Source organism: Rana temporaria, chromosome 3 (assembly GCF_905171775.1).
Source record: "Rana temporaria chromosome 3, aRanTem1.1, whole genome shotgun sequence".
NCBI lineage: Eukaryota > Metazoa > Chordata > Amphibia > Anura > Ranidae > Rana > Rana temporaria.
The window spans coordinates 118,613,535-118,640,892 of NC_053491.1; the positions used below are offsets into that span (position 1 = coordinate 118,613,535).

General features: G+C 43.4%; 1 protein-coding gene across 1 annotated transcript in view; it reads left to right on the top strand.

The window, feature by feature from the left end:
- Positions 1-710: 710 nt before the first annotated feature.
- The window catches only part of LRGUK (leucine rich repeats and guanylate kinase domain containing), a 121,036-nt gene continuing 94,388 nt past the window's right edge, over positions 711-27,358 (top strand). The window contains exons 1-6 of the mRNA XM_040343313.1: positions 711-999; positions 8,534-8,641; positions 13,675-13,756; positions 20,193-20,293; positions 22,583-22,664; positions 25,140-25,264. Coding sequence (XP_040199247.1) covers positions 832-999; positions 8,534-8,641; positions 13,675-13,756; positions 20,193-20,293; positions 22,583-22,664; positions 25,140-25,264 — 666 coding nt within the window. The 5' untranslated portion in view covers positions 711-831. The remainder of the gene's footprint in view (positions 1,000-8,533; positions 8,642-13,674; positions 13,757-20,192; positions 20,294-22,582; positions 22,665-25,139; positions 25,265-27,358) is intronic.

A 27,358-nucleotide genomic window follows, 5' to 3' on the forward strand; every position in this document is an offset into this window, starting at 1 on the left:
GCAGCCAATGTTAAGTATGGACGTCGGAACCGCGTTGAATTTTTAAATTTTTACGTCGTTTGCGTAAGTCGTCCGTGAATGGGGCTGGCCGTAATTTACGCTCACTTCGAAACCAATGAGTCTTTGCGGCGTAATTTGGAGCATGCGCACTGGGATACGTCCACGGACGGCGCATGCGCTGTTCGTTCAAAACGTCATTTATGTGGGGTCATGCTTTATTTACATAAAACACGCCCACCTCTTCACAATTTGAATTAGGCGCGCTTACGCCGGCACATTTACGATATGCCGCCGTAACTTAGGACGCAAGTGCTTTGTGAATACAGCACTTGCCTCTCTAACTTGCGGCGGTGGAACGTAAATGACATACGCTACGCCCGCATAACTTTAAGCCGCTGTACGTGAATCTGGCTAATAGTGTGAATTGGGCTAAAGTCTATTGGCTTTACATATAATGTAAATGTTTTCTTACACTTTCCCTCCTCAGTCATGGTGGGTGCAGTCAAAGGACCTCCTCCAACAAACAGTTCTTCTTTTCTATGCAACTTCTGAGGAGAAAAATAAAAGCCCTTCAGGGACAAAGTCCTCCCAGAGAACTTTGGCTTAGTCCTGGGAAAAGCGCTTCCTAATAGAAGGAAGAAAATAACACACAGGCAACCAATCCAGTGTCCTCGAAACTACACCTCCCAGCATGCATTGCGCAGCACCTCGCCCGGCGTCGCCTAGTTACCGTGTTGTATACAACATGGCGGCTCCCGGATCAGCGATCTGTCTCCCGGCCGCAAAGTGAAGGGATCGCGGTACAAAGGAGTGTGTTGCCCGGCTCTGGACATGGCTATGACCCTTCTCAGCCCCGGCCTTCCGGAGGAATTCTCCTTTGTCAGTGCCCGAGACCTGGAGGAGAGGAGCGATGGCGGGTGGGGGAGTCCCAGCCCTGACAACTGGAGGGACCCCAGGGAGTCTGACTCTGAAAGCGAGCAACAGGAGGACAGCATGGAGGTAAGGAGGACGTGTGTGAGAACATGGAGGGTGGGCACTGGGTGAGGGCTCTCCCTGTCACTGGGACTCATTGTGTGCCAACAATAGACCTCTTCTCATTGGTTACCATGGCAGTCTGAGCATATCACCTGACTGGCACACATATGGCTGACAGTGATTGGTTGGGAACATCAAATCCCCTAAAAAAAGTGACTTCTAATGATAAAATGCAATCTCACAGTCACTTCCATTTAGAGGGTGTCAGTGATTTCTTACATTGGGAGATTATGTTGTAGAAATAGATTTATCTGATCCCCTTTTCCTCTCCCCTGTGTTGCTGTACCTGGTGACAAATCATGGCACCTAAAACTGTCCATAGGTGACACTTCAAAAGCTTTACAGGTTACGAGAGGAGAAGTAAATGTGAGCTCTGGTGCTAGAATTATTACTCTCACTCCAACATTCGCGGAGATACCTCACATGTGTGGTGCGATCACCGTTTTCATATGTGGGTGAGACCTACATGCGTGTTTGTATGTGTATGGGAGGACGGCGGGCGTTCATGTTTTAAAATACATTTAATCATTAAATGTATTCTTTTAACACTTTTTTTCATTTAACTTTGTTGCTATCACAAGGGATGAACAACATACCTTGTCATAGCTTGGGCAGTGACAGGTACTCTTTATGGAGGGATCAGGGGGTCTATTAGTCCCCTGATCCCTGGTCTGCCCTCCCAGGCAGCTGATCAAACACAGAACGTTTAGGGAAACGCAACACTGAAAGTCCTTTTTACATCTGGCTTTATTTGTCACACAGGAGAGGGAGGAATGGATGTTCTTTACTCTCTTCCGTGGGCCTCTGGCTCGGCCATTTACAGCAAGGGTGTCAAACTGGTGGCCCTCCAGCTGTTGTGAAACTACAAGTCCCATGAGGCATTGCAAGGCTGACAGTTACAAGCAGGGCCAGTGCAAGGATGTTTGACACCCTAGGTGAAACCTCATTCTGCTGCCTCCCTGGCTCCACCCTTTGCCCTGCCCATGTATACCCCACCTTTTTAATGAAGCGCCCATCAAATGCAGCCTCACCAGCACCCATTAAATGCAGCCTCACCAACACCCATCAATGCAGCCTTTACCAGCTCCCATCAATGCAGCCTTTACCAGCTCCCATCAATGCAGCCTTTACCAGCTCCCATCAATGTAGCCTTTACCAGCTCCCAATAAATGCAGCCCCACCAGCACCCATTAAATGCAGCCTCACCAGCACCCATTAAATGCAGCCTCACCAGCACCCATCAATGCAACCTCACCAGCACCCATTAAATGCAGCCTCACCAGCACCCATTAAATGCAGCCTCACCAGCACCCATTAAATGCAGCCCCACCAGCTCCCATCAATGCAGCCCCACCAGCTCCCATCAATGCAGCCCCACCAGCTCCCATCAATGCAGCCCCACCAGCTCCCATCAATGCAGCCCCACCAGCTCCCATCAATGCAGCCTCACCAGCTCCCATCAATGCAGCCCCACCAGCTCCCATCAATGCAGCCTCACCAGCTCCCATCAATGCAGCCCCACCAGCTCCTATCAATGCAGCCCCACCAGCTCCTATCAATGCAGCCCCACCAGCTCCCATCAATGCAGCCCCACCAGCTCCTATCAATGCAGCCCCACCAGCACCCATTAAATGCAGCCTCACCAGCACCCATTAAATGCAGCCTCACCAGCACCCACTAAATGCAGCCTCACCAGCTCCCATCAATGCAGCCCCACCAGCACCCAGCAATGAATATTTGCTTGCTTCCATTCATTGGGGAGTTGGGACACAGTCACATGACTGCAGCCATGATTCCCCCATAACCACTCCCATCCAGGACGTTTATATTCTATATATATATGCTGGATGGGAATCGGTTAAATTTGCTCTGTTAGCCGCTTAAACAAGCCCTAACTGAATTTCCCCGCAACAGAAGAGCTATTAGGGCCAATCCCTGTTTTCCATGCTTCAGCCCCAGAAAAAGCGAGATCTCCGCACATAAAACAATTGTGTTCTCCACTCTTTCACACCGGACCTCTTTCACACCGGGGCGTTTTTCAGGCGCTTTGGCGTTAAAAAAAGCTCCCTTGATGGGAGCTGCAAAGAAGCTGCTTGTAGGACTTTCTTTGACACCCTGCCAGCGCAGCGCCTCAGTGTGAAAGCACTCGGGCTTTCACATTAGGATTGCAGATGAGGCTTCTTTGAGGCGCTTTACAGGCGCTTTTTATAACGCTTAGGCCCACTGGGGCGTTTTTCAGGCACTTTAGTGTGAAAGCACTCGGGCTTTCACATTGGGATTGCAGATGTAGCTTCTTTCAGGCGCTTTTTTTAATGCTAAAGCGCCTGAAAGCGCCTGAAAAACTCCCCAGTGTGAAAGGGGTCTTAGGCATCATTCACACCAGTGTGTTTTTTCCTGCTTTTGCAGAAACGCAGGACATTATTTTTAGCATGGGTTCCTATGGAACATGTTCACATCAATGCATTTTTGTGCCTCTAAGTTTTTGGAAAGTGTTAGGCTACTTATACACTGAAGCGCTGGATGCGCTGGTGGTATAGCTCTGGGTTAAAAACCGCCCGCAAAAATGCTGCTTTGCGGCCAGTTTGGAGGTGCTACTCCATTGATTTCAATGGGCAGAGACGCTTTAGGTAATTATACCGCTTCTACAGCGCCTCAAAGATGCGACTGGCAGGAGTTTTTTTTTTTTTTAACCCTTCTGCCAGCGCAACGCTCCAGTGTGAAAGCCCTCAGGCTTTCACACTGGATAGAATGTAGCGGCTCATTCAGGGCGCATTGCAGGTGCTATTTTTAGCGCAATAGCGCCTGCAAAGCGACTCAGTGTGAAAGCAGCCTCAGGAACTTTTTTTTTTTTTAAATGCAAAACGCTTCTTTGTTTTTTGCTTTTGTTTTTCAATAGACTTCAATGGAGAAATTTCAGAAAAGCATGTAGTGTGTTTTACCACGTTTATACAGCGATTTTGCTGCAATTTTTTTTTATATATATATTTTTTTTAACCTGCCCAATAACAAATTTGCCCCCCAAAAAAAGGGGCATACAAGTGCAAATCGCAGTAAAACCCACAAACAGCACAGCGGAAACGCTCAAAAGCAGCATGCAGAGGTGTGAATGAAGCCTTAATGCCCTTTATTCACCATTCGGATGCTCGGTTTGAACTTCAGCAAGTCATCTTCACCATGTCTAGAAGCCTAAATGCATTGAGTTGCTGCCATGCAATTGGCTGATTAGCAATTTGTGTTACCAAGCAATTGAACAGGTGTACCTAATAAAGTGACCAGTGAGTGTATGTGTCGTGTTTATACTGGAACACAAGCAGCATGTGCAGAAGGTTGCCAAAACAAAGCGGCAGCTCTCCACCTGTGCCTGCATTTTATGTGCTGTAGCTGAACTGTGGGGCATAGAAATCAAGGAAATATCACTTTGCAACATTCAATAAAAATAAAAAGTGTAAGGATTTTTTTCTTTAGTCTTGAATGGAATGAAGTCCCTGTAAGGGGGATTCAGGGCTTGTTTGCCTTATTTGCGTTGACCTGCGGGTTTTTGTTGTTGTTTGCACTATATAAACGCAGGTCAGTGTTCACATGACAGTGCTGGTGTAATGTGTGGTGCAGTGCGGAAGAATATAGCATGTCTGTTTTTTTCTGTACTACACTGAATAGCACCCGATGTCACCACACAGCAGGGCAATGCTCCATGAGGGGAGTGAAATGTCAATATGTGATACTTCAATTGTAGCGGTACCTAGGGTTGCCACCTCATCCCTTTAAAACAGAACACATATTAATTACACAGGTTCTGTGGCTGATTAAGGAGGTAATTAAACTCACTTGGTGCCTTATCTGCATTAAATTAGCCTCAGAACCTCTGTAATTAATATGTGTTCTGTTTTAAAGGGATGAGGTGGCAACCCTAGCGGTACCCCTGTAGGGGCTGCTGAAATGTTGGATATTCTGTCACCCTGCCCAGCCTGGCATTCACTTCCCAACCACTCAGACATAGAACAGTCCACATGCTTTGTTTTTTTATTGAGGGAATTTAACTTGGATGGGGTAAGGGAAATATGGGATGCCCAGGATAATTGGTAGAACTTGCTTGGAACCACTACTGTATATAAAATCCAGTATATACACTCCCCGACAGCCTCCACACTCTCTCACTCCAGCTCTCTATCCCCACAACCCCTCACCAGCTGGGCTGACCCTGGGTATTTAAGGAAGCCTGCCCCCTGCCAATCCAAGTTGGGGATTGGTCAAGGCAGGGTTCGATGAACCCCGGGTCGCCATTGCGACTAGAATTTGCAACCTGGTGCCTGGGGCATCCTGTGTCTCCGTGCGCCCCCCGCCGCGCAATCGTGTTGGGCCGCGCCGGCCGGTAATTGAGGCCGCGTCTTTGCGGCCTTCTGCAGGCCTATGCTAAATAAAAAAAAAAAAGACCGAACATTTTGAAAAAAAAAAGAAAAACCTTTTTAATGGTTTGTTATAAAATTTTGCAAACAGGTCATTTTTCTCATTCACTGATGTGCGCTGATGAGGCTGCAGTCCTGGGTTTTAATGGGCACTGATAAGCTGCACTGATGAAGCGACACTGATGAGTATCGATGGGCACTGCTAGGTAGCACTGGTGGGTATTAATGGGCACTGATAGACTTCACTGATGAAGTGGCACTGATAGGCTGCACTGATGAAGCGGCACTGATGGATATCGAAGGGCACTGATAGGTAGCACTGATTGGCACTGTGAGGTGACACTGATGAGGAGGCAGTGATGGGCACTGATTGGCAGCATTGGTGTGCACTGTTGGGACTGCACTGATAATCATGACACTGATAAACAGTGTCCCTACATTTCCCTTTTACACAAGCTGGTTATCGGCTGTCTTCTCCTCTCCTCATTCTGTCAGCATGAGGAAAGGAGTGTCGATAACCAGCTTCTGTTTACATTGTGATTTAGCTGTGATTGGACACAGCTGATCATGTGGTAAAGAGCCGCTGAATGACTCTTTGGGCTCTTTCACTCGGAGCGGACCGTTTCTGGGTCCGCTCCGTGTGTCCGCCAGAGCTCAGCGGGGATCCCCGCTGAGCTGTCGGCGGATAGGGCGGTCCCCGCACACAGTGCAGGCACCGCCCTGTCTCTGCTCCGCTGTCCCCTATGGGGGACCGGATGCAGACGGACGGTCTGTCCGTCTGCATCCGGTCCGTCCCGCCGAACGGAAGAAAAATAGGGTTTCTTCCGTTCGGGAAAGCGGATCCCGACTGACGCGGACGCTAGCGGATGCTCCATCCGCTAACGGACGCGATCCCATAGGGATTCATTACAAGTCCGTTAACGGACTTGTAATGAGCGGACGAACGGTCCGCTAGTGTGAAAGGACCCTTAACCTCAATCTGTGATCAGCAGCGTCCAGAGGACATTGCGATCACAGAGCATGCTTGAATCACGGGAGGACGTCATGGCGCCCTCCCAGAACTGGCAGGCCACAATGTAGTCGTCATGCGACTATAGCACGGACGGCATGTTAGACCCATTTCACACTGAGGCGTTTTTCAGGTGCTAAAGGGCTAAAAATAGCACCTGTAAAACGCCTGAAAACACCTCCCCTGCCACCCCATTGTAAAAGCCCAAGTGTTTTCACACTGGGGCGCTGCGCTGGCAGGACGTTAAAAAAAGTCCTGCAAATAGCATCTTTGGGGCGGTAAAGAAGCGGTGAACACACCGCTCCTAAGCCACCCCTGCCCATTGAAATAATTGGGCACTGCTGCCGAAGCATCTGCAAAACGTTTTGGCAGCGGTGCTACACAGGAAGATTTAACCCTTTGTTCGGCCGCTAGCGGGGGTTAAAAGCACCCCGGTAGCGGCCGAATAGCACCGCTAAAACTAGTTGCGCTTTACTGCTAACGCTGCCCGCGGCTCAGTGTGAAATGGCTCTTAATGTGTTATAAGTAGTTCCCACATATGTGGCACTTGGTAGGGATGGGAGGGATTTTCCAATTGGTGTAATTGGGCTCATGATGGCATAGAGTTTATAAGGGTGATTTATTGTATTTTTGCATATGAGGTTATGAGTAAGCGTTAGTCACAGTGCGCAAACACATCAACTTTTTCTGTACCCGGCACTGTCTGTGATGTCTTTTGCATGAAGGATCAACAAAGGTGAAGTGTTGCAGCGAATTTCAGATTTCTTTTGATTGTGTATCTGCAGACGAGCTGTGCTAGCACCTTCACCTAAACCCCCTGCTATGCTGTGGATGAATGGCTAATGTGCTTACCTGGAGCGTCTCTCTTCAGTGGTGGTTGTCCTGAGCGCATATCTGGCTCAATGTGTCGGTACATTCAGACTGCCGCAGCTCCTGTCAGTCTGCTGATTGTTAGCAGTTACCATTCTCAGTTATCTCCATTGGCCTGGATTCAAGAAGCAATTGCGCCTGTGTAACCATAGGTTACACAGCGCAATTGCTTACTTGCCCCGGCGTAACGAATGCTCCTGATTCAGGAACCTCGTTACGCCGACTGCAGCCTAAGATATGCGCGGCATAAGGCTCTTATGCCCGCATATCTTAGGCTGCATTCTTGCGATGGCCGCTAGGTGGCGTTCCCGTTGTGCTCAGCGTATAGTATGCAAATTGCATACTAACACCGATTCACAACGTTGCACGAGCCTTGCGTACGCAATTTACGTCGTTTCCGTACGGCGGTTTTTGCGTAAGGCTGCCCCTGCTATTAGCAGGGGCAGCCAATGTTACGTATACCCGTCATTCCCGCGTCGCGAAATTTTAAATTTACTTAGTTTGCGTAAGTGAATCGTGAGTGGCGCTGGACGCCATTCACGTTCACTTTGAAGCAAATGACGTCCTTGCGACGTCATTTGCCGCAATGCACGTTGGGAAAGTTTCCCGACGGAGCATGCGCTCTACGATCGGCTCGGGAACGCGCCTAATTTAAATGATTCCCGCCCCCTACGGCTCCGTGAATCAAGGGCAGCGCAGTAAATTTGCGGGGGCGCAGGGCAAAAACGTTGCCCTGCGCCTCCGCAAAAAATGCGCAATTTTACCTGAATCTACCCCATTGACTACATAACACCTTCCCATTAGGTAGAAGAGAGGTGTAGTAGTGTTGTCATAGGTTAACATTGCTACTCCCCTATAGATACAGTAGGGTGAGTGTTGTCATCCAAGGTCAGGAGGTATGCTACTGGCAGGCTCACAAGGTACAAATAGAGCAAAAAATGAACTGAACAGAGAAAACAAATGCAGCCACCACATGTAAGGACTGCTAAGCTGCAATATGACATGATCTAGGGTTTGGCCATAATTTACGTTGTAGCCCACAGAAAGGGACACTTGACAGTAGCGGCTCCAAAATGTACCTTAGAATGCATTCATTGCTAAGCTGAAGTCTGAGATTAATAAATACAAGAGTCATGTGTATGCTTACTTTTACCTGTATGTATATAAACAGTATTATTATTACTTTTATCTGTAATACTTGATATTTTGTGTCAAGGAACCATTCGATGGAGTGCTAAATGAAGAAAGAGTTTCTGAAGGACTGTCAATGTTGGGTTGTTCGGCTCTTGGAAATGAACAAGTGTATCTGCATCTGACCATATCTGTAAGTATTAACAGACATCGATTCACAGCGTTTAGAGTGGTTCTAAAGTTTCAAATTATTTATTTTAAATAACAACCATGCAATACTTGCCTGCTCTGTGTAATGGTATTGCACAGAGTAGTCCCAATCCGCTTCTTCTTGGGTTCCCCGACCAGGGGTCCTTGCTCCCCACACCACTCCGCCAAGTGCCCCCAATAGCAAGCCGCTCCCAAGCCACACTCTGGTGAAAGGACATTGTCCATTCACACATGGAACCTGGCTTGGCTCCGCCCCTGCTCTCTCCTCATTGGCTCACTGGCTGTAACTGGCAGGTGCCAGTGGCTCCCACTCCTGTGTGAGCCAATGAGGAGACAGAGACCCAGGAGAGCCACTTCTCTCGTGCACATCACTGGATCAAGGTGGGGCTCAGGTAAGTATAAGGGGGGGGCTGGGGGGCGAGGGGGAGCTGCACCCCAGAAGGTTTTTTACCTTTAATGCATGGAATGCATTAAGCCAGAGCTAGGGAAATTTTCTTTGAATTTAGGAGCCAGCTAAAAAAGTTAGGAGCCATTTAAAAAAATAAAAATATAATAAAGATTTCACAGGTGGAACATGTAACATGTTCCTGAAATGGTGAACATATCCTTTAACCCTTTCACAGCCCGAGCTATTTTAGCAATTTGTTCACGTTTAAAATATCATTAGGCCCGAAGATTACATAGAGCCCCCAAACATTATATATTTTCTGAAAGCAGACACCCTAGAAAATAAAATTGTGGTAGTTCCAATATTTTGTCACATGATATTACCAAGCGGGGATTACTTCCTGGTATAGGCGTTTCCGAAGACAAGCAAGTTGATTGACAGCCTTCGATAGCGCATCACGGCTTCCGAAAATACACACGAGTGACACTCGGCAATTTACGGCGCCTGCGCAGTCAGCTCTACACGGCAGGCGCAGGCGCCGTAAACAGCCAAGTGTCACCTCGGCTATTTTCGGAAGCCGTGACACGCTATCGAAGGCCGTCAATCAACTTGCTTGCCTTCGGGAACGCCCATTCCCCGCAGGATTCCCCGCTCGGAGCCATAGAAGAAATACTGCTAAAACGATAAGTACCAAAAAAAAAGACCAGCATACTGCAGATGTCAGCAGTATGCTGGATCTAACTCTAGAAAGTTGATTTTTGGGTGAACTCCCGCTTTAAACATGTCGGTACCCTATATTTTTCATCGGTGACGCTTTAAAAGCCCCCTATAAGTCATCAGGTCTGATGCTAGAATTATTGCTCTCATTCTGAAGCGCGTGGCGATTTGTAACGTCTATCGCAATCAACGTTTCACGTTGGCGGGGCGTAGTGTTTGTATTTGTGCATATATGTGGGGGTGGGAGCCTCCTTTTTTGAGGGGAGATTTTATGTGTTTGGATGTAACTTAAAAGTTTTACAATTACATTTTTACATTTTTTTTATTACTTAGAGGACAAAAAGTCCCTTTTTTGGGTGAAAGATTCTCTTTCATGAAACATCCAGGGTCTAAAAGACTCTGCATGTCTACCCTGTGCTCCACTGAATGGAATGCAAATTGCACTGTATTACATTCTTTCCCAGGTGATGGGTGGGAAAACTGTAAATGGGGACCTGGAAAATATGTTGCACGTCTCCTCCAGGTCTCTTGCCCCGCCCCCTCCACCCGGCGGCCCCCGCTATGCCAGTCTCGAGCCCGTAGGTGGGCAAGCGGAGGCTGGGATACATAGCGGGAAAGGTGCGTGCCGGGTGTGGAAAAAAATCCGGGTGGCAGCCCAGGCGCCAGATCGAAACTTCTGGTCGCCATGACAACCTGGCGCCTGGGGTTTGTCTAGCCCAGTGTTTCTCAACTCCAGTCCTCAAGGCACACCAACAGGTCATATTTTCAGGCTTTCCATTATTTTGCACAGGTAATTTGATCAGTTTCACTGCCTTAGTAATTACCACAGCTATTTCATCTGAGGGAAATCCTGAAAACATGACCTGTTGGGGCGCCTTGAGGACTGGAGTTGGGAAACACTGGTCTAGCCTTGCATGAGGTAAAAAAACTTCTGCCTTTAGAGCCACTTCAACTGAGATGTACAGTCAGTGGGCCATATTCTTGTAGAATCTGCGGCAGCGTAAGCCATTTACACTACACCGCCGCAAATTACTGGAGCAAGTGCCGTATTCTCCAAGCACTTGCTCCGTAAATTGCGTCGGCGTAGTGTAATTGGCCCGGCGTAAGGCAGCGTAATTCAAAGGGGGCGGCTTGTATTTAAATTAAGCGCGCCCCCACGCCGATCGAACTACGCATGCGCCGGGCGGAAAAATAGCCCAGTGCGCATGCTCCAGCTCACGACTGAAAACGTCAATGACGCCGACGTGAGCGTCATTGACGTAAAGTTGTATTCGCGAACAACTTACGAAAACGACGGAAAAAGCCGACGCTGACCCGACGCCATACTTAACATGGCATACGATGGACCTACGTAAACTTGCCCCTCATTATAGGAGGGGCAAGTTTACGCTTACGGAAACGTAGTAAAATCACTGCGTTGTCCGCGCGTACGTTCGGGAATCTTGCGTAACTAGCTAATTTGCATAGACGACGCGGAAAACGACGATGCGACACCTAGCGACGGGAAAAAAATTGCATTTAAGATCTGACAGCGTAAGAGCCTTACACCTGTCGGATCTAATGGGTATCTATGCGTAACTGATTCTAAGAATCAGTCGCATAGATACGCCGGGCCAGATTAGGACTTACGACGGCGCAAATGGCATTGCGCCGTCGTAACGCCTTTGAGAATCTGGCCCAGTGTGTATAGACACACTTGTATGGCAGGGTGTTTTGTCCTATAAACCTGTCTTAGGCCACGTACACACGATCGGTCAAAACCGATGAAAACGGACTGAAGGACCATTTCATCGGTCCAAACCGATGGTGTGTGGGCCCCATCGGTCAGTTATCCTTCGGTCAAAAAAAAGAGAACTTGCTTTAAAATTGAACCGATGGACGCCTAACCGATAGTTCAAAACCGATCGTTAGTATGCAAAAGCATCGGTCAAAAAGCCGCGCATGCTCAGAATCAAGTCGACGCATGCTTGGAAGCATTGAACTTCGTTTTTTTCAGCACGTCGTGTCTTTTACGTCACCGCGTTCTGGCACGATCGTTTTTTTAACCAATGGTGTGTAGGCACATCAGACCATCAGTCAGCTTCATCGGTTAACCGATGAAACAGTCCTTCAGTCCGTTTTCATTGGTTTTGACCGATCGTGTGTACGCGGCCTTACAAGGCTTTTCTAAAAGGATGTAATAGATTTCTGAATGTTTCTGTAATAGAAAATTCTGGAATTGAATCGGAACTGTAACACCGTGAAGGTCAAGTTAAAGGACCACTTTTTTACAGAATGCCTTTTTTATGATTTTTTTTTTTTTATACACATTTACATGCAGACTATGATGTTAAGCAAAAGTGGCAGCGAGAGGCTTTTGGATCAACTTGAAAACCGCCAGGAGTGATTACAATGGTCACTTTTTATTCAAATGCTTCTATTTCAAAGGGAAAAATAACCGCTGCTGCCAGCACTCAAGCTCCTCTGGCAGTGTTTGTCCCAACCTCTGTCATTGTTACAGATAAAACAGTTCTCAAATATATTTTTTTAAAGCGCTATTGGTATTCCAAAAAAAATATATTGCACAAAGCAATATTGACAATTGTCACAAATTACAAAGGAAACGAGAATTATAATAAAAATAAAAAAAAAAGAGTAAAGATCAAAGAATTTAAATTACTCATGGCATTAGTTTATCATTGTATTAATCCATTAAGTACAAACATTAACTTTTATATATTATTAAACTGTTTGTAGTTCAGCTTTAAATATATATCGCAGTTGTACATTCTTATTAAAAAAACCTCGGTGTGCCAGTATATAAAGGCAGAGACTTTCAGAACATTTTCTCGACAAGAGCTATTTGTAATGTGTTCTCTGGTGACATTATCAGTGTTCAATAGAAAAATACATGGGGGATCATGGGATTTATAATAATCTCCTGCTGTGGCTGTTATTCTGCAAAGAGAAGGAAATCCTTTTTGATGTCTATAGCAAGGTTTCTTTTCCATGCTAGAGGCCTAGTGAAGAATTCTCCTGCCTTGAATAAATCCTTCATACTGTAAAAACACATTGGCTTTGATTTATGAAATATTGTCGGTGGCTTTCTTTTGACAAATATCTATAAATGTATTGGTTTGTTTGACAGCCTGCTTGAAAAGCCATCTGGCTGAACTATTCAGTTTAAAAGACGCCTGTCATGAGGGAAGGGGCCGTCAGTATCATAACTTTGAGTTATTAGAATTTACGTGCGGCAAAGGAAGTCAGAGGGAACTCCTGAACTGCATACATGTTCCAGGTCTATGACTAAGATAATATTGTATACAAACACACTACCGGCACTCAAGTATTACGATGCACAGGTAGGTGCAACACAGGGAATGGTGTCAACATTCTAGAAAACAAGACAGTTCACGTTCATCACAATACATACGATACAATGCGAGATGCAGTCCACATATTGCACCCCTAAGCATAGGTGTGCTCTGCCTATTGCATTAGGGTGTGCACCCCAAAAAGCTCCAACACATATGCGTTTGACATATTTACCTGCCGCTCTCCATCCTGAAACAATGGGAGGAAGGGGGGACCCTGTGGCAGCTGAATGTTGACAAAAGGGAAAGGAGGAGAAGCCTACTTTCAGCTGCTGCAGGAGGAAAATACCGATCGGTTCCACTAAATTTCACCCCCCACCAACGCTCCTGTCCAGGTTCTGAGGGTCAGCAAGGAAGGATTGTGGTTTACTGTGGTACTCACTTGTGTGAGATACTGTATATACTGGATATAGTTTTTCTTTGCTTTATACCCACCCAATGTTATTTAGTCCTTTTCAGTAGTTATGACTGTATGCATCATGATGGTTTAGTGAGCGATTATATGGTTAATGGAGGTGACCAGCAACCTGAACAACCCTTTCTTTTTTCCAATGGTAGAATGAGAAACTGAGTGATATCAAGATTCTCTATAGTTATGTACACCTGCAAAATCTGGATGTGTCCGGCAATGAAATCAGTGGTATGTATCATTTAGAAATACAATATATTGTTTTGACATTTTGTTTGATTCTTCAGCTGACAGCCCAAGAGACCAGCATTCTGATATGTAATCATGTCAAATAAATGTAGTGTATAGAAATGTTAAAAACATTAGACATTATGTGTGATTCATTTGATTACAAATCGAAATTCAGACAAAATTCTTGTTCTTCGAAGATCTGAACATCTGAATCACAATAGTGATGAACTTCAATGAATCTGAAATAAATTATAACAAAAACAACAAATTAATTTGTTTCAGTCGTTTACGACTTCAGAGGGTTTCTTAAGTTTAATAATATGTGTTACAATTGGCTAAAGTCGCAAGCAAGTCGCACTGAAAGTCACACGACTATGGGGTACAAGCAGAGTGACCCAAGCCTTAAAGGAGTTGTAAAGGAAAATATTTTTTCACCTTAATGCAATCTATGCATTAGGTGAAAAAACATCTGATGCTGCCGCCCCAGAGCCCCTGTTATACTTACCTGACCCCTCGAAAGTCCTGTGCAGGGTCCCCAGATCCTCTTCGCCGCTCAGCCTGGCCGCTGATTGGCTAGAGCGGATGGATTGGTCAATCACATCCAGTGACGTGGCACGCCGAGGGGCGGGGCCGAGTGATACAGTGAGCGGCTATGGATCACAGGATACTCACCACCATGGGAGCTCTCGCATGACTGTGGTCAGTACTTGCGGGTTGGACCAGAGACAGCCGTCGAGGGACCCCAGAAGACGTGGATCGGGGGCACTCTGTGCAAAACGAACTGCACAGTGTAGGTAAGTATGACATGTTTGTTATTTTAAAGGAAAAACATTTTTTCCTTTACTAACCCTTTAATGTTTTTGTTTTAAAGACGAGCTTTAATGTTTAAAGAATCCAAAATGACATAACAAATTAATACAAATATTCTGTAATAACTTCCAAAAATACGAATTGATTCGGACTTAATATACAAAATAAATCTGAATATACAAAACGAATTTCAAAAACAAACTATACTAACATAACAAAAATGACAAAACAAAATAATTGACATAATGAATGAATCCGAAACAAAACTATTTTTTTTGTCTTATACATCTCTAATAATTGTTTTAATTTTTTCTGTGTTGAACGTCCCAAAAATGATAAAATTATCATACTTAGTGTTGTAATATTAATATATATGTGTAGGTATTTAAAATATTGTGTTATATGTATGGCATGGTATATCTGTGTTACATACAGGCATTCAAGATTACACATCAAAAGGGTGTTTGCTGACCAAAAGGGTTAGTGGCCAAACACAGATCAAAGAAACAGCTGAGGACCCTTTGATGTGTTAATCTTATCTAAGACTACCTAGGTGTGTGAGATGGCCTGGTACTTCCTTGCATACATAAGGAAGTATTTATTGATGGTAATTGGACTTGGAAGTATTCATTCAGGGACACAGTTGGTTGACCTGGAAGAACCACTCCCTCCAGTGTGAGACCAGTATTTGAGAAAGTCAAGCTGGCATTCAGTCTGGTCTTGTAACTGAGAAACATGGCACAGATCTAGAAGTACAGAGAATATATTCCCGGTATATTCTCTATACGAACATGAAGGCACAGATCTAGAAGTGGAGAGAATATATATTCTCTAAGATGAGACTTTGAATTACTTTGTTGGACTTTTGTATCATCTGTGGAATTTGGTCTTTGTTTGTATTGGAAGTTAATTAAAATTGCGTTCTCTGGAGAGCCTGGTGTGTTGCTGCGAAACAACAGAATTTATAGTCATCATACTAACATCTAAACATCAATTATCTAACCGGAGGACTATACAATATACTTCTTCATATGAGATCACTAAACTTAGTACTGCTAAATTGCTATGCACACAATGAACTGTGCACTGCAGTTAGTTGATTTGATCAACAATTATGATGCTGCATTTTATTTGCCTTTAATTACATAAGTAATCATACTTTACTGTCTTGGGTCTGTGTCCAATGAAGGACACGGCCTGTACAGAATTTATATGTTCTCCTAGTGTTCAGTATGCTTCTTGTGATTGTCTCTCTTTTTACCAGCAACCCTTAAACGTACTGCTAGGTTAACCCAAACTAAAGTGTTTGTGTGTATATATACAGTATATATTGTGGCGGGGGCGTGCCATTGTTTAATATGGATGTCTGGCCCTGGTTTTCCAGGAAACAAGCACACTAATGGCACAGGTGTTTGCTGGCTTCATATTCAAAACAAGAGGTAGAAGTCAGTGCCCCACCCTCCCGAGAGCGGCAGTGTGTGAAGGGAGCTTGTATGCACTGTATTGTCCAGGACAGGACAGACCAAGGCCCGAGCCTGACAGAGAGTTAATGAGGGACAGAGCAGCTGGGAGGCTGCAAGGAAAGACATATAGCTGTGGTACAGCATGTGTGCATGAGCACTGGGAAGTGTGTTTGACGGTCAGGAGGACTGAGGAACACGGTCTGAGCCGGAGGGCTGATAAAGAGCTGGGAGGCTGAGTCCTATATTTTGTTACATTTTTGGTGAGAACCCCCTCCTGCATGGAAACACATTCATGTGTGAACATGTGCTTTACCCACTGTATGCATAGCCAATTATTTGGTAAAATATAACTAAAGGCAAAACTTTTCTTTTTTTAGATTTGGATAGCATGGAGAGGGATTAGAACACCTGTCAGGTTTTTATTGCTGTCTGTCCTATTGTTGGGTAGATTCCCCCCCCCCCCCTCGATTCACCCACTCACATTTACCATTAACATCGAAAGTAAAAAGAAAATCCCAAATTTTAGGTTGTGCCCAGAACAGGAATAATGGGGAATTTTTGAAATGGTGTTTCAAAGTTCTGGTGACACGCCGGGATTCCCTATTTTTAGAGGCACACACCTGTGCCATTAGTGTGCTTGTTTCCTGGAAAACCAGGGCCAGACATCCATATTAAACAATGGCACACCCCTGCCACAATATATACTGTATATATACACACAAATTGTGAAGAGGTGGGCGTGTTTTATGCTAATGAATCGTGACCCGACGTGATTGACGTTTTGAATGAACGGCGCATGCGCCGTCCGTGGATGTATCCCAGTGCGCATGCGTCGGATAGAATGCCTAAGATACGTTGAACACTACCTACGACGTGAACGTAACTTACGCACAGCCCTATTCGCGTACGACTTGCGCAAACAACGTAAAAAGATACGCTTGTTCTGACGTCCATACTTTGCATGGGCTGCGCCGCCTAGAGACATGCTTTATCTTTACGCCGGCGTATGTCTTACGTAAACGGCGTAACTAAATGCGACGGGCGCACGTAGGTTCGTAAAACGGCGTATCTAGCTCATTTGCATATTCAACGCAGAAATCAATGGAAACGCCACCTAGCGGCCAGCGTAAATATGCACCCAAGATACGATGGAGTAGGAGACTTACGCCGCTCGTATCTTGACAGAATGTATGCGTAACTGATTCTATGAATCAGGCGCATACATACGACGGCGCTCATTCGGACTTACGACAACGTATCTGGAGATACGCCATCGTAAGTCTCTCTGAATCTGGGCCATAAAGCCTGCAGTTTGCACAACGTAATACTCCAAGCTGAAATGTACGCACAAACGCATGTAAACATATGAATACGTTAAAGCAGCAACAAATTTCTAATCAGAATGCTTTGCCCGAGGTTTCATTTACATCAGCCTACCTGAAAGAAGATGATTTTTGCTATGCGGTAATTTTTAGCAATTCTAGAATTCTATGTTATGTAATAAATGTTTATTTGCAAAAAAGACAACATGCATATAGTAAAAAAAAATCTGATAAAAACATCATTTTAAAAAATGCAGTTTCCCTTTTATCAGGATAATGTGTGAGAAGAGCAATTGGCTCTACCAATGAAAACTCCACACCTTTGATATAACAGGCTACTGCTATACCTATTTAATGACATTTATTTTACACCAATGTATAACTCCTGGCTGATTTAGTGGAGCTACTGGTCCTAAGTGAAAATTTGTGTGACTTTTCATTAATGTGCTATTCAAGTATCATTGTGATGAAGCTGAAAAAACAGCTACCAGGTTTGCTCATCTGACAGAACACCTGCAGTCAGAAGAAGGCAGCGGACATCTTAGTACACCCAGCTAAGTCTTGAATTTCACAGTAATTTTATCAATAAAGTGAGTGTATATAAATAAATATAGTATATTGACATCTGTAATGCTGTTTGGATATTTAATTTTGAAAGTCTAAAGGTTTAGCGCTGAACATTGCAGGGTGTACCAACATGGTCTATGCCACCTGCTGACATCCAGCTTCTTTCAAAATGTAACGTCCAAACAGAATCACAGATGTCAATATACTATATTTATTTACTGTATTTGCTGGCGTATACACTTCAAAAAACTGGCCAAAAAGCAGGGGTCGTCTTATACACAACTGCTCGGATGCCTGCTGGATGTGCGGTAATACTGTATGTAGCTTCGGCTACCAACAGTATATAACGCTTAGCCAATCCCGGTGAGCGATGTATTTAAATGAATACAGAGCCTGCTCGGATTGGAGTAACAACATCTGCCAATCCGAGCAGGCTACTGTATTGGCTTTGGGAGTCAGAGAGGCGTGGGCTGATGATGTTACAGCCTCTGCCAATCCAAGCAGGCTTTGTATTCATTAATAGAATCCATCGCTCGCCGTGATTGGCTCCAGCAAGAATGAAGAAGAATATGGCTCCAGAAGGAAGAAATATGAAGCGTCGGAAGCCTCGGAAGGGGGGTCGTCTTATACGGTGAGTACATGCAAAAAATCTTAAACTGTAAAATTAGTGGGTCGTCTTATACGCCTGGTCGCCTTATACACCGGCAAATACGGTACATATGGGCACTTTATTGCTAAAATTACTCTGAAACTCAAGATGTAACTTGGTGTAGTAAGATGTCCGCTGCCTTCTTCTGACTGCAGGTATTCTGTCAAATTAGCAGACCTGGTGATGGCGAAATGCATGTGCATGTATTAGATCAGTGTTCCCCAACCCCCGGTCCGCGGCCCACTACCGGGCCGCGGCACTTCTTCAACCGGGCCGCGAGCAGGCGGCATGAGAGAGCCCCACATGCGGACCGCGGCACTCTGCCATTCGGACCGCAAGGAGACTTTTCTTCCTCCTGCATCGCTCATAGAGCCGACAGCGGGAGGCGGAACAATTCTGGGTGGAGGACGGAGCTGCCAGAGGTTATCAAACAGGCGATTGGCTGCTAGGACTGTCCTTCATCCTAGAAGCCAATCACCTGTTTGTTACCTCGGCCCTCCATCCAGAACTGTCCCGCCTCCTTCCCTGCAATTTTTCTCCTCATACTGTGCCTCCCTCCAATCTGTCCCTAAGTGTGGGGGATGGAACCAAGGACTGTAATGTGTGGGGGACGGAACCGAGAACTGTAATGTGTGGGGGACGGAACCGAGAACTGTAATGTGTGGGGGACAGAACCAAGGACTGTGATGTGTGGGGGACGGAACCGAGGACTGTAATGTGTGGGGGGTGGAACCGAGAACTGTAATGTGTGGGGGACGGAACCGAGGACTGTAATGTGTGGGGGATGGAACTGAGGACTGTAATGTGTAGGGGGGAAGGCTGAGGACTGTAATGTGTGGGGGGGGGGGGTAAGGCTGAGGACTGTAATGTGTGAGGGGGGGAAGGCTGAGGACTGTAATGTGTGTGGGGGGACTGATGACTGTAATGTTTCTGGGGGGAAGGCTGAGGACTGTAATGTGTGGGGGGGGGGGACAAGTGACACACTCAAAGCTCCCACTGATTCTGCATTATGGTGGGTTTAACTTTATGTATTACTACAATGTAATAAATAGAAATAATGCCCTGACAAATTGCCCGCGAAAAATCGCTTACCCCCCGCATGCCATCCCCAACCTCCCCCCAACCGGGCCTTGGCAAAATTTTCTTCATGCAGCCGGTCTCCGGTGCCAAAAAGGTTGGGGACCACTGTATTAGATTACCTAATCTGACAGGTCTCTGATTCTGACAGAACACCAACCCCATTTCGCGCTGTATTGTGCATAAGGCAAAAACAGCACCACTTAACATATGCAGCCAAACTCTATGAACAATCAAATATTTATACACGTCTTAGATTGCTGCTGGATGATATTCAGACACAAGCCAAAAATACTTTCTATAAAATCTACTTCTCGATTCTTACAGATAGAAGTGATAAGCTCCCTGAAACCTCTTAACTGTATCGTCTCCCTTTATTTTGTGAAATGCTGAGCAAACTCTGGCAATATCAAACCGGTTTGGTGCCCTGTGACCTACGCTTCAGTTTTCCTGTATGCTAAGCAATAACACCAACCTCTGAGCAACTTACAAAAGGTTTTTAAAATGAGTGATTTATATTATGGTTACAACTCTTGATTGTCTTACAGATTTATCATGTGTCAGTTACATGCCTTACTTGACTGAACTGAATGCTTCCAACAACATACTGAGTACTTTTTTTGATTTCGATCCTCCTAAAAATCTCAAGGTGAGTCCACACTGACATAACAATGCATACTTTCTGTGGCCTATATTAATGTTTTATGCAGGGGTCAAGTCCTGGGGAAAAAAGTGTGGGAACTGCCACCCAAGATCCACTCCCCCACCAAAAAATAAATAAAAAGATACGCTCATATGCATAATTACTAAACCGCATGTTTTCGCGAGTTATCGCGGGATTTAGAAAGAAGCAAGTTCTTTCTAAATCCCACGATAACTCGCGGCAGACCTCCGCAATGTCTCCTAGGAACAATGACAAAAGCTCCCAGGAGACATTGCGGCATTGAGGAAGTGACGGAATACCCGCACACTACCCGATGAATCCATATACAGGAAGTGGCCAGTAACATAAAGTATTACTAAAGTTCGCATGCCCCTGACAGTGACTCAAGCTAGGCATCGCCGCTTAGTGAAGGATTGGCTCGGGCGGCTCGGCTGCTCTAGTCCTGCAAAGGGAACTGAGTTCGTGCTGTAAAAAAAGTGCAGGAACTCCGTTCCCGCAGGACTTGAGCCCTGGTTTTATGTACCCATAGGCTAACCAGTGATTAATCAGGCTGAATGAAAAAAAAAATAATGATTTTCCCATCCACGCAAACGAGGTGGCTGAAGGAATCCTCCCCACTGTACTGTTGTATTCAGACAGCAAGACTCCTTCACTATCGGAATACACTGATCAGTGGCTGCAGCCCCTGATCGCCAAACGTTTTCCAAGATTCCTGTTCAACAGAAGTCAATCGACAGATCAACTTCTGCTGAGTGGGAATGGCCATAGATGGATCAAAATTCATCTGGTCTCTGCTGAACCAGCTGAATTTCGATACATTTTTGACCAGGTTCAGAGACCAGCTACAGTCATTAATTTTTTTTTTTTTTAGCTGAAAAGGTTTTACATTCTGTCTATTTCCTGTTTGGCACCAAGGGAACTAGATAGCAATAAAATTCCAACAGAGGCTCTGCAGAATGTTTGTTTTTCTGCCAATTGATGGGAGTTACTATTCCTGTTTAAACTGACTCCCAATAAATATACAGGATATAAGGAGAAATCTCTCAAAAGTGTTAAAGCCTAGTAAACACTATTTTTTTTCTTTTCTTTCAACCCAGCAGGTTGCATGGAAAAAAATACACAGCTCAGGTCGGAGCCACTGTACCAACGATCCAAAATTAGTACAGCTATCTCCCCTGATGAGCTGTTGTGTATTGACAGTGGGTCACCCCCCCCCCCTACACCAGAACACTCTGGTAAGCACTCTCACTTCTGCCGCATACACGCGATCGGTCAATCCGATGAGAACGGTCTGATGGACCGTTTTCATCAGACCAAACCAATCGTGTGTAGGCCCCATCAGTTATTTATCCATCGGTTAAAAAATGTGAAAATTGTTTTAAAATTAACCGATGGATAACTAACCGATAGAAAAAAAAACGATCGTTTGTAGGCAAGTTCATCGGTTAAATATCCACGCATGCTCAGAATCAAGTCAACGCATGCTTGGAAGCATTGAACTTCGTTTTTTTCAGCACGTCGTTGTGTTTTACGTCACCGCGTTCTGACACGATCGTTTTTTTTAACTGATGGTGTGTAGGCACGACTGACCATCAGTCAGCTTCATCGGTTAACTGATGGAAAAATCCATCAGACCGTTCTCATCGGATTGACCGATCGTGTGTACAGGGCATAAGCCATTGGTTTTCCAGCTTGCTTGTCCAATAGATGCCAGCTTCTGTCGGACTGGCTGCCATACACACAGGCCGAATGTCGGACAGTTTTTATTAAAACGGCCGATGTCGCCCGACTTTCGGCCGGTGTGTACTAGGCTTAAAAGAGGTTAACATTGGCTTTAAGCCTTCCCCACTCTGTCCAAAACAAAGGTGTCGATTGGAGCTGAGCTAAATTGTACATAGTTTTATGTGAAAATAAGTCATTTTCTATTCTTTTGTCTAGTTGTAAGTTGTGGTCCAATACTTTAAAATAAAACAAAATTAACAGCAAAACAAAAAAAGTATTTAAAAATGTAATGGATCATCTAAATTTACTGCAGGTACATTTATATACCCATTTTTGCATATAAAAAGTAAGTACAAAATATTATATTGGATGTTGCTCCTTTTACAATAGCTTCTAACAGAAACGGAGCTCTGTCAGCAAAATATTCAGGATGGTTGTTTCGAAATCTGATGTTTGTGAAGAAGCTCTGAACTGTTTCTTTCTTGTATGTAAGATGCATGCATGCATACTCTCAGCGTAGAAATTGTTTATGCTTTTTTTTTTTTTTTACAGGCTGTCAATCTATCATTTAATCAGATAACTGACATGAAGGATTTATCTGCTCACAAAGCTCTGACAACACTCTTACTAAACAGTATCCTTTGCCAAGTGAAGCCTTGTAAAATGTACCGGTACATCAGATTAAAAGAGACATATGGGAATAGAAAAAAACACATATTCACATAGGTGGGTGCAGCATTGGTCTGTGACACCTCTTAAGACTGAGAACTGAGTGATCAAACACCACTGATCGCTCAGTTTGCAGTCTTCACTGAGCCGGTGACTGTCAGCCACCAGCTCTCTGCTCTGCCTGTGGAGGGGCAGGAACTGCTGCCTCAGTCTCCCAGGAACTCGCTGATAGGCTGAGCTAGCTGCTGGTCGAGGTATCTGGTGGATCCCGATATTAAAAGCAAAATTAATCCAGCACCTGGACCGTCGGAGAGACTTTAGCCCGATGTCGGCTGAAAACGGGTTGCAGGAGTGCAGAATAAAGTGCACTCCTGTGACCTACAGGAGAAAAAGAGCCATACTTATCTTGTAAGCAAATTTTTGAAAATTAAAAGGTTTGGATGCCATACATGAGGTCACAGGGATGAATCCAAACCACTGCTGTCATCCATTCAATATATATGTAGATAGCGTATTCAAAGTTCTTCTGGCTTTGCCCGGGAATTAAACAGTATTAGTCGGAAGTCAAGAAGATGTCTCAAAGATTTACAGATTTCTCAATACCGGAGGATCCTGCCTTCTTCCTGCTCCACTGTTCACACATTTCGATCCAGACAAACAGGAAATCACTACTCTGTCACTTGGTTAATGCCGGTAAAGCCTGTATCGCTATGTGTTGGAGGGGTTAGAATCCTCCTTCCATTTCTATGTGACTTAAAGTGGATGTAAACCCGATTTTTTTTTTTTTTTTTTTTAAATGTCACAATGTACAGTATAAGATTTCCTATCATCTGTGCCCAGTCTTGCCACACAGAGTTAATCCAGCTCTGAGCAATCCTCTTTTATTGTTCAGTGAGATGAACCGGACTTACTGAGAAAAACCTTAGTCCGTTCCGCCCCCTTGCTGTGAGTAATGGGTTATTTACATATCTCATGCACTAGCCTGGAGACAGGCATTATTTTTTAATTCCCGTCCCCACTCTTTTTCTGAAGTCGTGTGGTTACTTTTCTGGATTTTGACTGGATGTTAGTGATCATAGCAGAATTTAGTGTAAGAATACATAGGAAAAAATGCATGTTGACAAAGGGAGTGTAGAGGAGGGCGGGGAGTCTACTGACATCACGACTCAGAGCTCCAGACAACAGATCCACCCACAGAATCTGCAGTTTTTCAGTTCTTATAACAGACAGAGGGGAAACATTTAACAGGTAAGGATACATGCAGGAGACATGTATATCCTTATAGATCACCACTGTGGCAGTAGTTTAGAAAGGATGAGAGTGGGTTTACATCCACTTTAACAAGGTTAGGAGTATCAATGCCACGGAAGATCTAGTTGTTACGGCTCAGGACAGAAGGGAACAATATACCAAAACATGGTCCCGGTAATAGGGATCAATTAAGACTGGTGATTGTGTAGTGTGTCTGTGTGCGGGTGGAGAGGAGCCTTTCCTATACTCACTGAGGATGTTATTCACGTGTGGGATCTATATATGGACTTCACAATTTTTATATATTTTTTATAATTTAAATGAAGATGTATTTATTTATTTGTTTATTCACTATGGTGATATGCAATTTATGATACAAGAGTGCGGTTCCTTTTGTTTCTTTTCACGTCAAAGGTGTTTTTTACACTTTACAACATACAGCTCTTTGTTGTAGTTTATTTATTTTTTGCTCATTGATTTGCAAGGGTTTGGAACCCATTGGTTCCTATATTTTCTATTTTCAGCAATCAAAGGTGACTAAATGCTGTTTGGAAGGAAACAATTTTAAGTGGAACTCCAGCCCAAAAGAAAATTGACACTTTAAAAGATGGTAATAACTTACTTTTTCTGGTATATTTAGTGTCAATCCAGATATTTCCTACTCATAACAATACTCTTCTGTTAAATGTCCTGAGTCGGATGACCAGCCTCACTAAGCTCTCTTCCTCTGAGCCCTGGGTCATCCTGGACCCACCCCAGCCTGCGACTGACAGTGAAAGGGGAAGTAGCACAGTGTTAAGCTCCTCTCTCTGTTACTCTGCTTTCTCTTCCTATCAGCATGCTTCTTGTCATCACATTAACTAATTGGCTCTTTGTACTGTACCTTTCTCACCCTCTATATCCGATATGCAGGCACTGCAGAAAATAGATACAAATAAAGAGCGCACTAGCCTAGTGCATTCTGATTCACAACAATTTTGCAACGAATTATCGGATTATTTCATTAATAAAATTGAAAAAATCCATGAAAGTATTCAGCAAAATGCAATCGTCCCTAATGTATTGTCATATATTTGTGTACAGTATATCAAATTGCAATCCAACTCTCATGCTTCCTGTTTTTTCTCATACTTTATTTGTTCTCAATACAGTGAATGTTGTTTCCTTGATTACTTACCGTTCTGTACAGATAATAATATCCAGGAAATAACTGGCTTGCAGGAATGCATCAGTCTGACACATCTGAACTTGGCACACAATAGAATATGTAACATCTGTGAATTTGGTAACCTACCAATCAAAACACTAAATCTGGTACGATGCTACTTTTGTTTAAATAATCTCTTTGAACTTTTCACCTACCCACTATATTCTTTAGTCTGGCCATATGCTGGTAGATTTTCATACCAACATTTGTACGAAAAATCTCTTTAATGCATTTGATAATGTCATCAGAGAGTTGACAAATGCTGTTTGAAAGTACTTCAAAATTGTATTTGCTTTAAACATTTGAAATAGGAATAAATAGTATTTCACTGTTAGAACTTTGTTGAAGTTTTCCACCCCACCGCCTTGATGTTTTTGATGCTACAGCCAAAAAGTATCGATTTGATCCCATTAACTATAGGAAAATTGAATAAACATGCCTAAAATAAAATTATACTAATACAATTCTACTGGTTTATGGCTATGACTGTGAAAGAACAGTGCTTTGCAAAGTTATTTCCAAAATAGCTACATATTAACAAATACTACTAATAATTTAAAAACTACTCTTTGTGAAATGTATATTATGTGGTCTATATAGCTCATTTGTAAAGATAGATTTGTAAAAATTTTAATTTGTATTCCTGTTGGTGGCCTCCTACCCATCTTAGCATGTTATAGCTATATAGGTCTAAACCAAAAAAACTCTATTGACTGCAAACACTCAATGTAATGTTTTTGCAAACTGCTCTAAAAGTCTGAGCATACACATAATATGAGCACGTGTCTGGCTCAGTTGCAAATAAGCTACTGAATTGTAGACATGTGCAATTCGTTTTGTTTCTAATTAGTTTTTTTACGAAAATTCGGAAATTCGTTAATTACGAATTTTCGTATTTAGGAATTTTTTATTTACGAATTTTCGTATTTCCGAAAATTCGAATTTATGAATTTACGAATTTTCGTATTTCCGCAAATTCGTATTTACGAATTTACGATTTTTTTTTTAATTTACGAATTTTCGTATTTACAATTTTCGAATTTTTACATTTTCGAATTTTCGAATTTTTCAATTTTCGAATTTTTTAATTTTCCAATTTTTCACTTTTCCAATTTAGAATTTTTCAGATTTTGAATTTTTCAGATTTTGAATTTTTCAGATTTCGAATTTTTCAAATTTCGAATTTTTCAATTTTCGAAATTTCGAATTTCGAATTTTTCAATTTTCGAAATTTTGAAATTTCGTATTTCCGAATCATCGTATTTTCGTATTTCCGAATTTTCGTATTTCGAAATTTTCGAAAATTTAAAAAATCGAAAATTCGAAAACTGAAAAATTTGAAAATTAAAAAATTTTCGTATTTCCGAATTTTCGAAATTTCGAAAATTTAAAAATTCGAAATGCGAAATTTCGAAAACTCAAAAATTGAAAGATTCGAAATTTCGAAAATTGAAAAATTCGAAATGTCAAAAATTCGAAAATTGAAAAATTCGAAATTCGTAAATTCGTAAAAAAATCTTTTCTGTTTCATTCATTTTTTTCGTTTCATTCGTTTTTTCAGTTTTTTGCTTTTTCGGAAAACCGAAAATTTCCCGAATTTACGAAAAAAGCAAAAAAAAATACTTTTTTTTTTCGAAATTTACGAATTTCCTAAAAAATATAAAAAACGAATGAAACAAAAACGGATTTACGAATTTACGAAAAAATAAAGAAAAACGAAAATAACATAAAGGAAAAAAACGAATTTTTTTGGCAGTGCACATGTCTAGTTAAAGCTTTTCCATTTATAAGACATTCATAGCATGAAATAAAAATGCTCTAACATCACACTTGATCTTAGCCAAAAGGCTGAGAAGCGGTGGTCTCTGCATTCCAATGTCATCCCATTGAAGGGATGCTCTTGGCTCCATAGACACGGCTTCTTCAGCACAACTTGGATGTGGTGTTTAAGCTTCTGGGACACCATCCATAGAGATCAGCCAGACGATACACTAGCTATCACTAATGGATATATATCATCCAACCCTGCTCTCACATCCTACTATGCTGTGATGGTGTCAGTTCTATATAAAGGGTGGGAAAATTTGTTCCCCCCAACTTAGGGAGAGAACATTTTTACACTTCTTCTTTTTTTTCGGTGCAATTGCAGGCGATATCTACTAAACTATTACTAGTTTTACTTTCCCCATAGCATCATCATC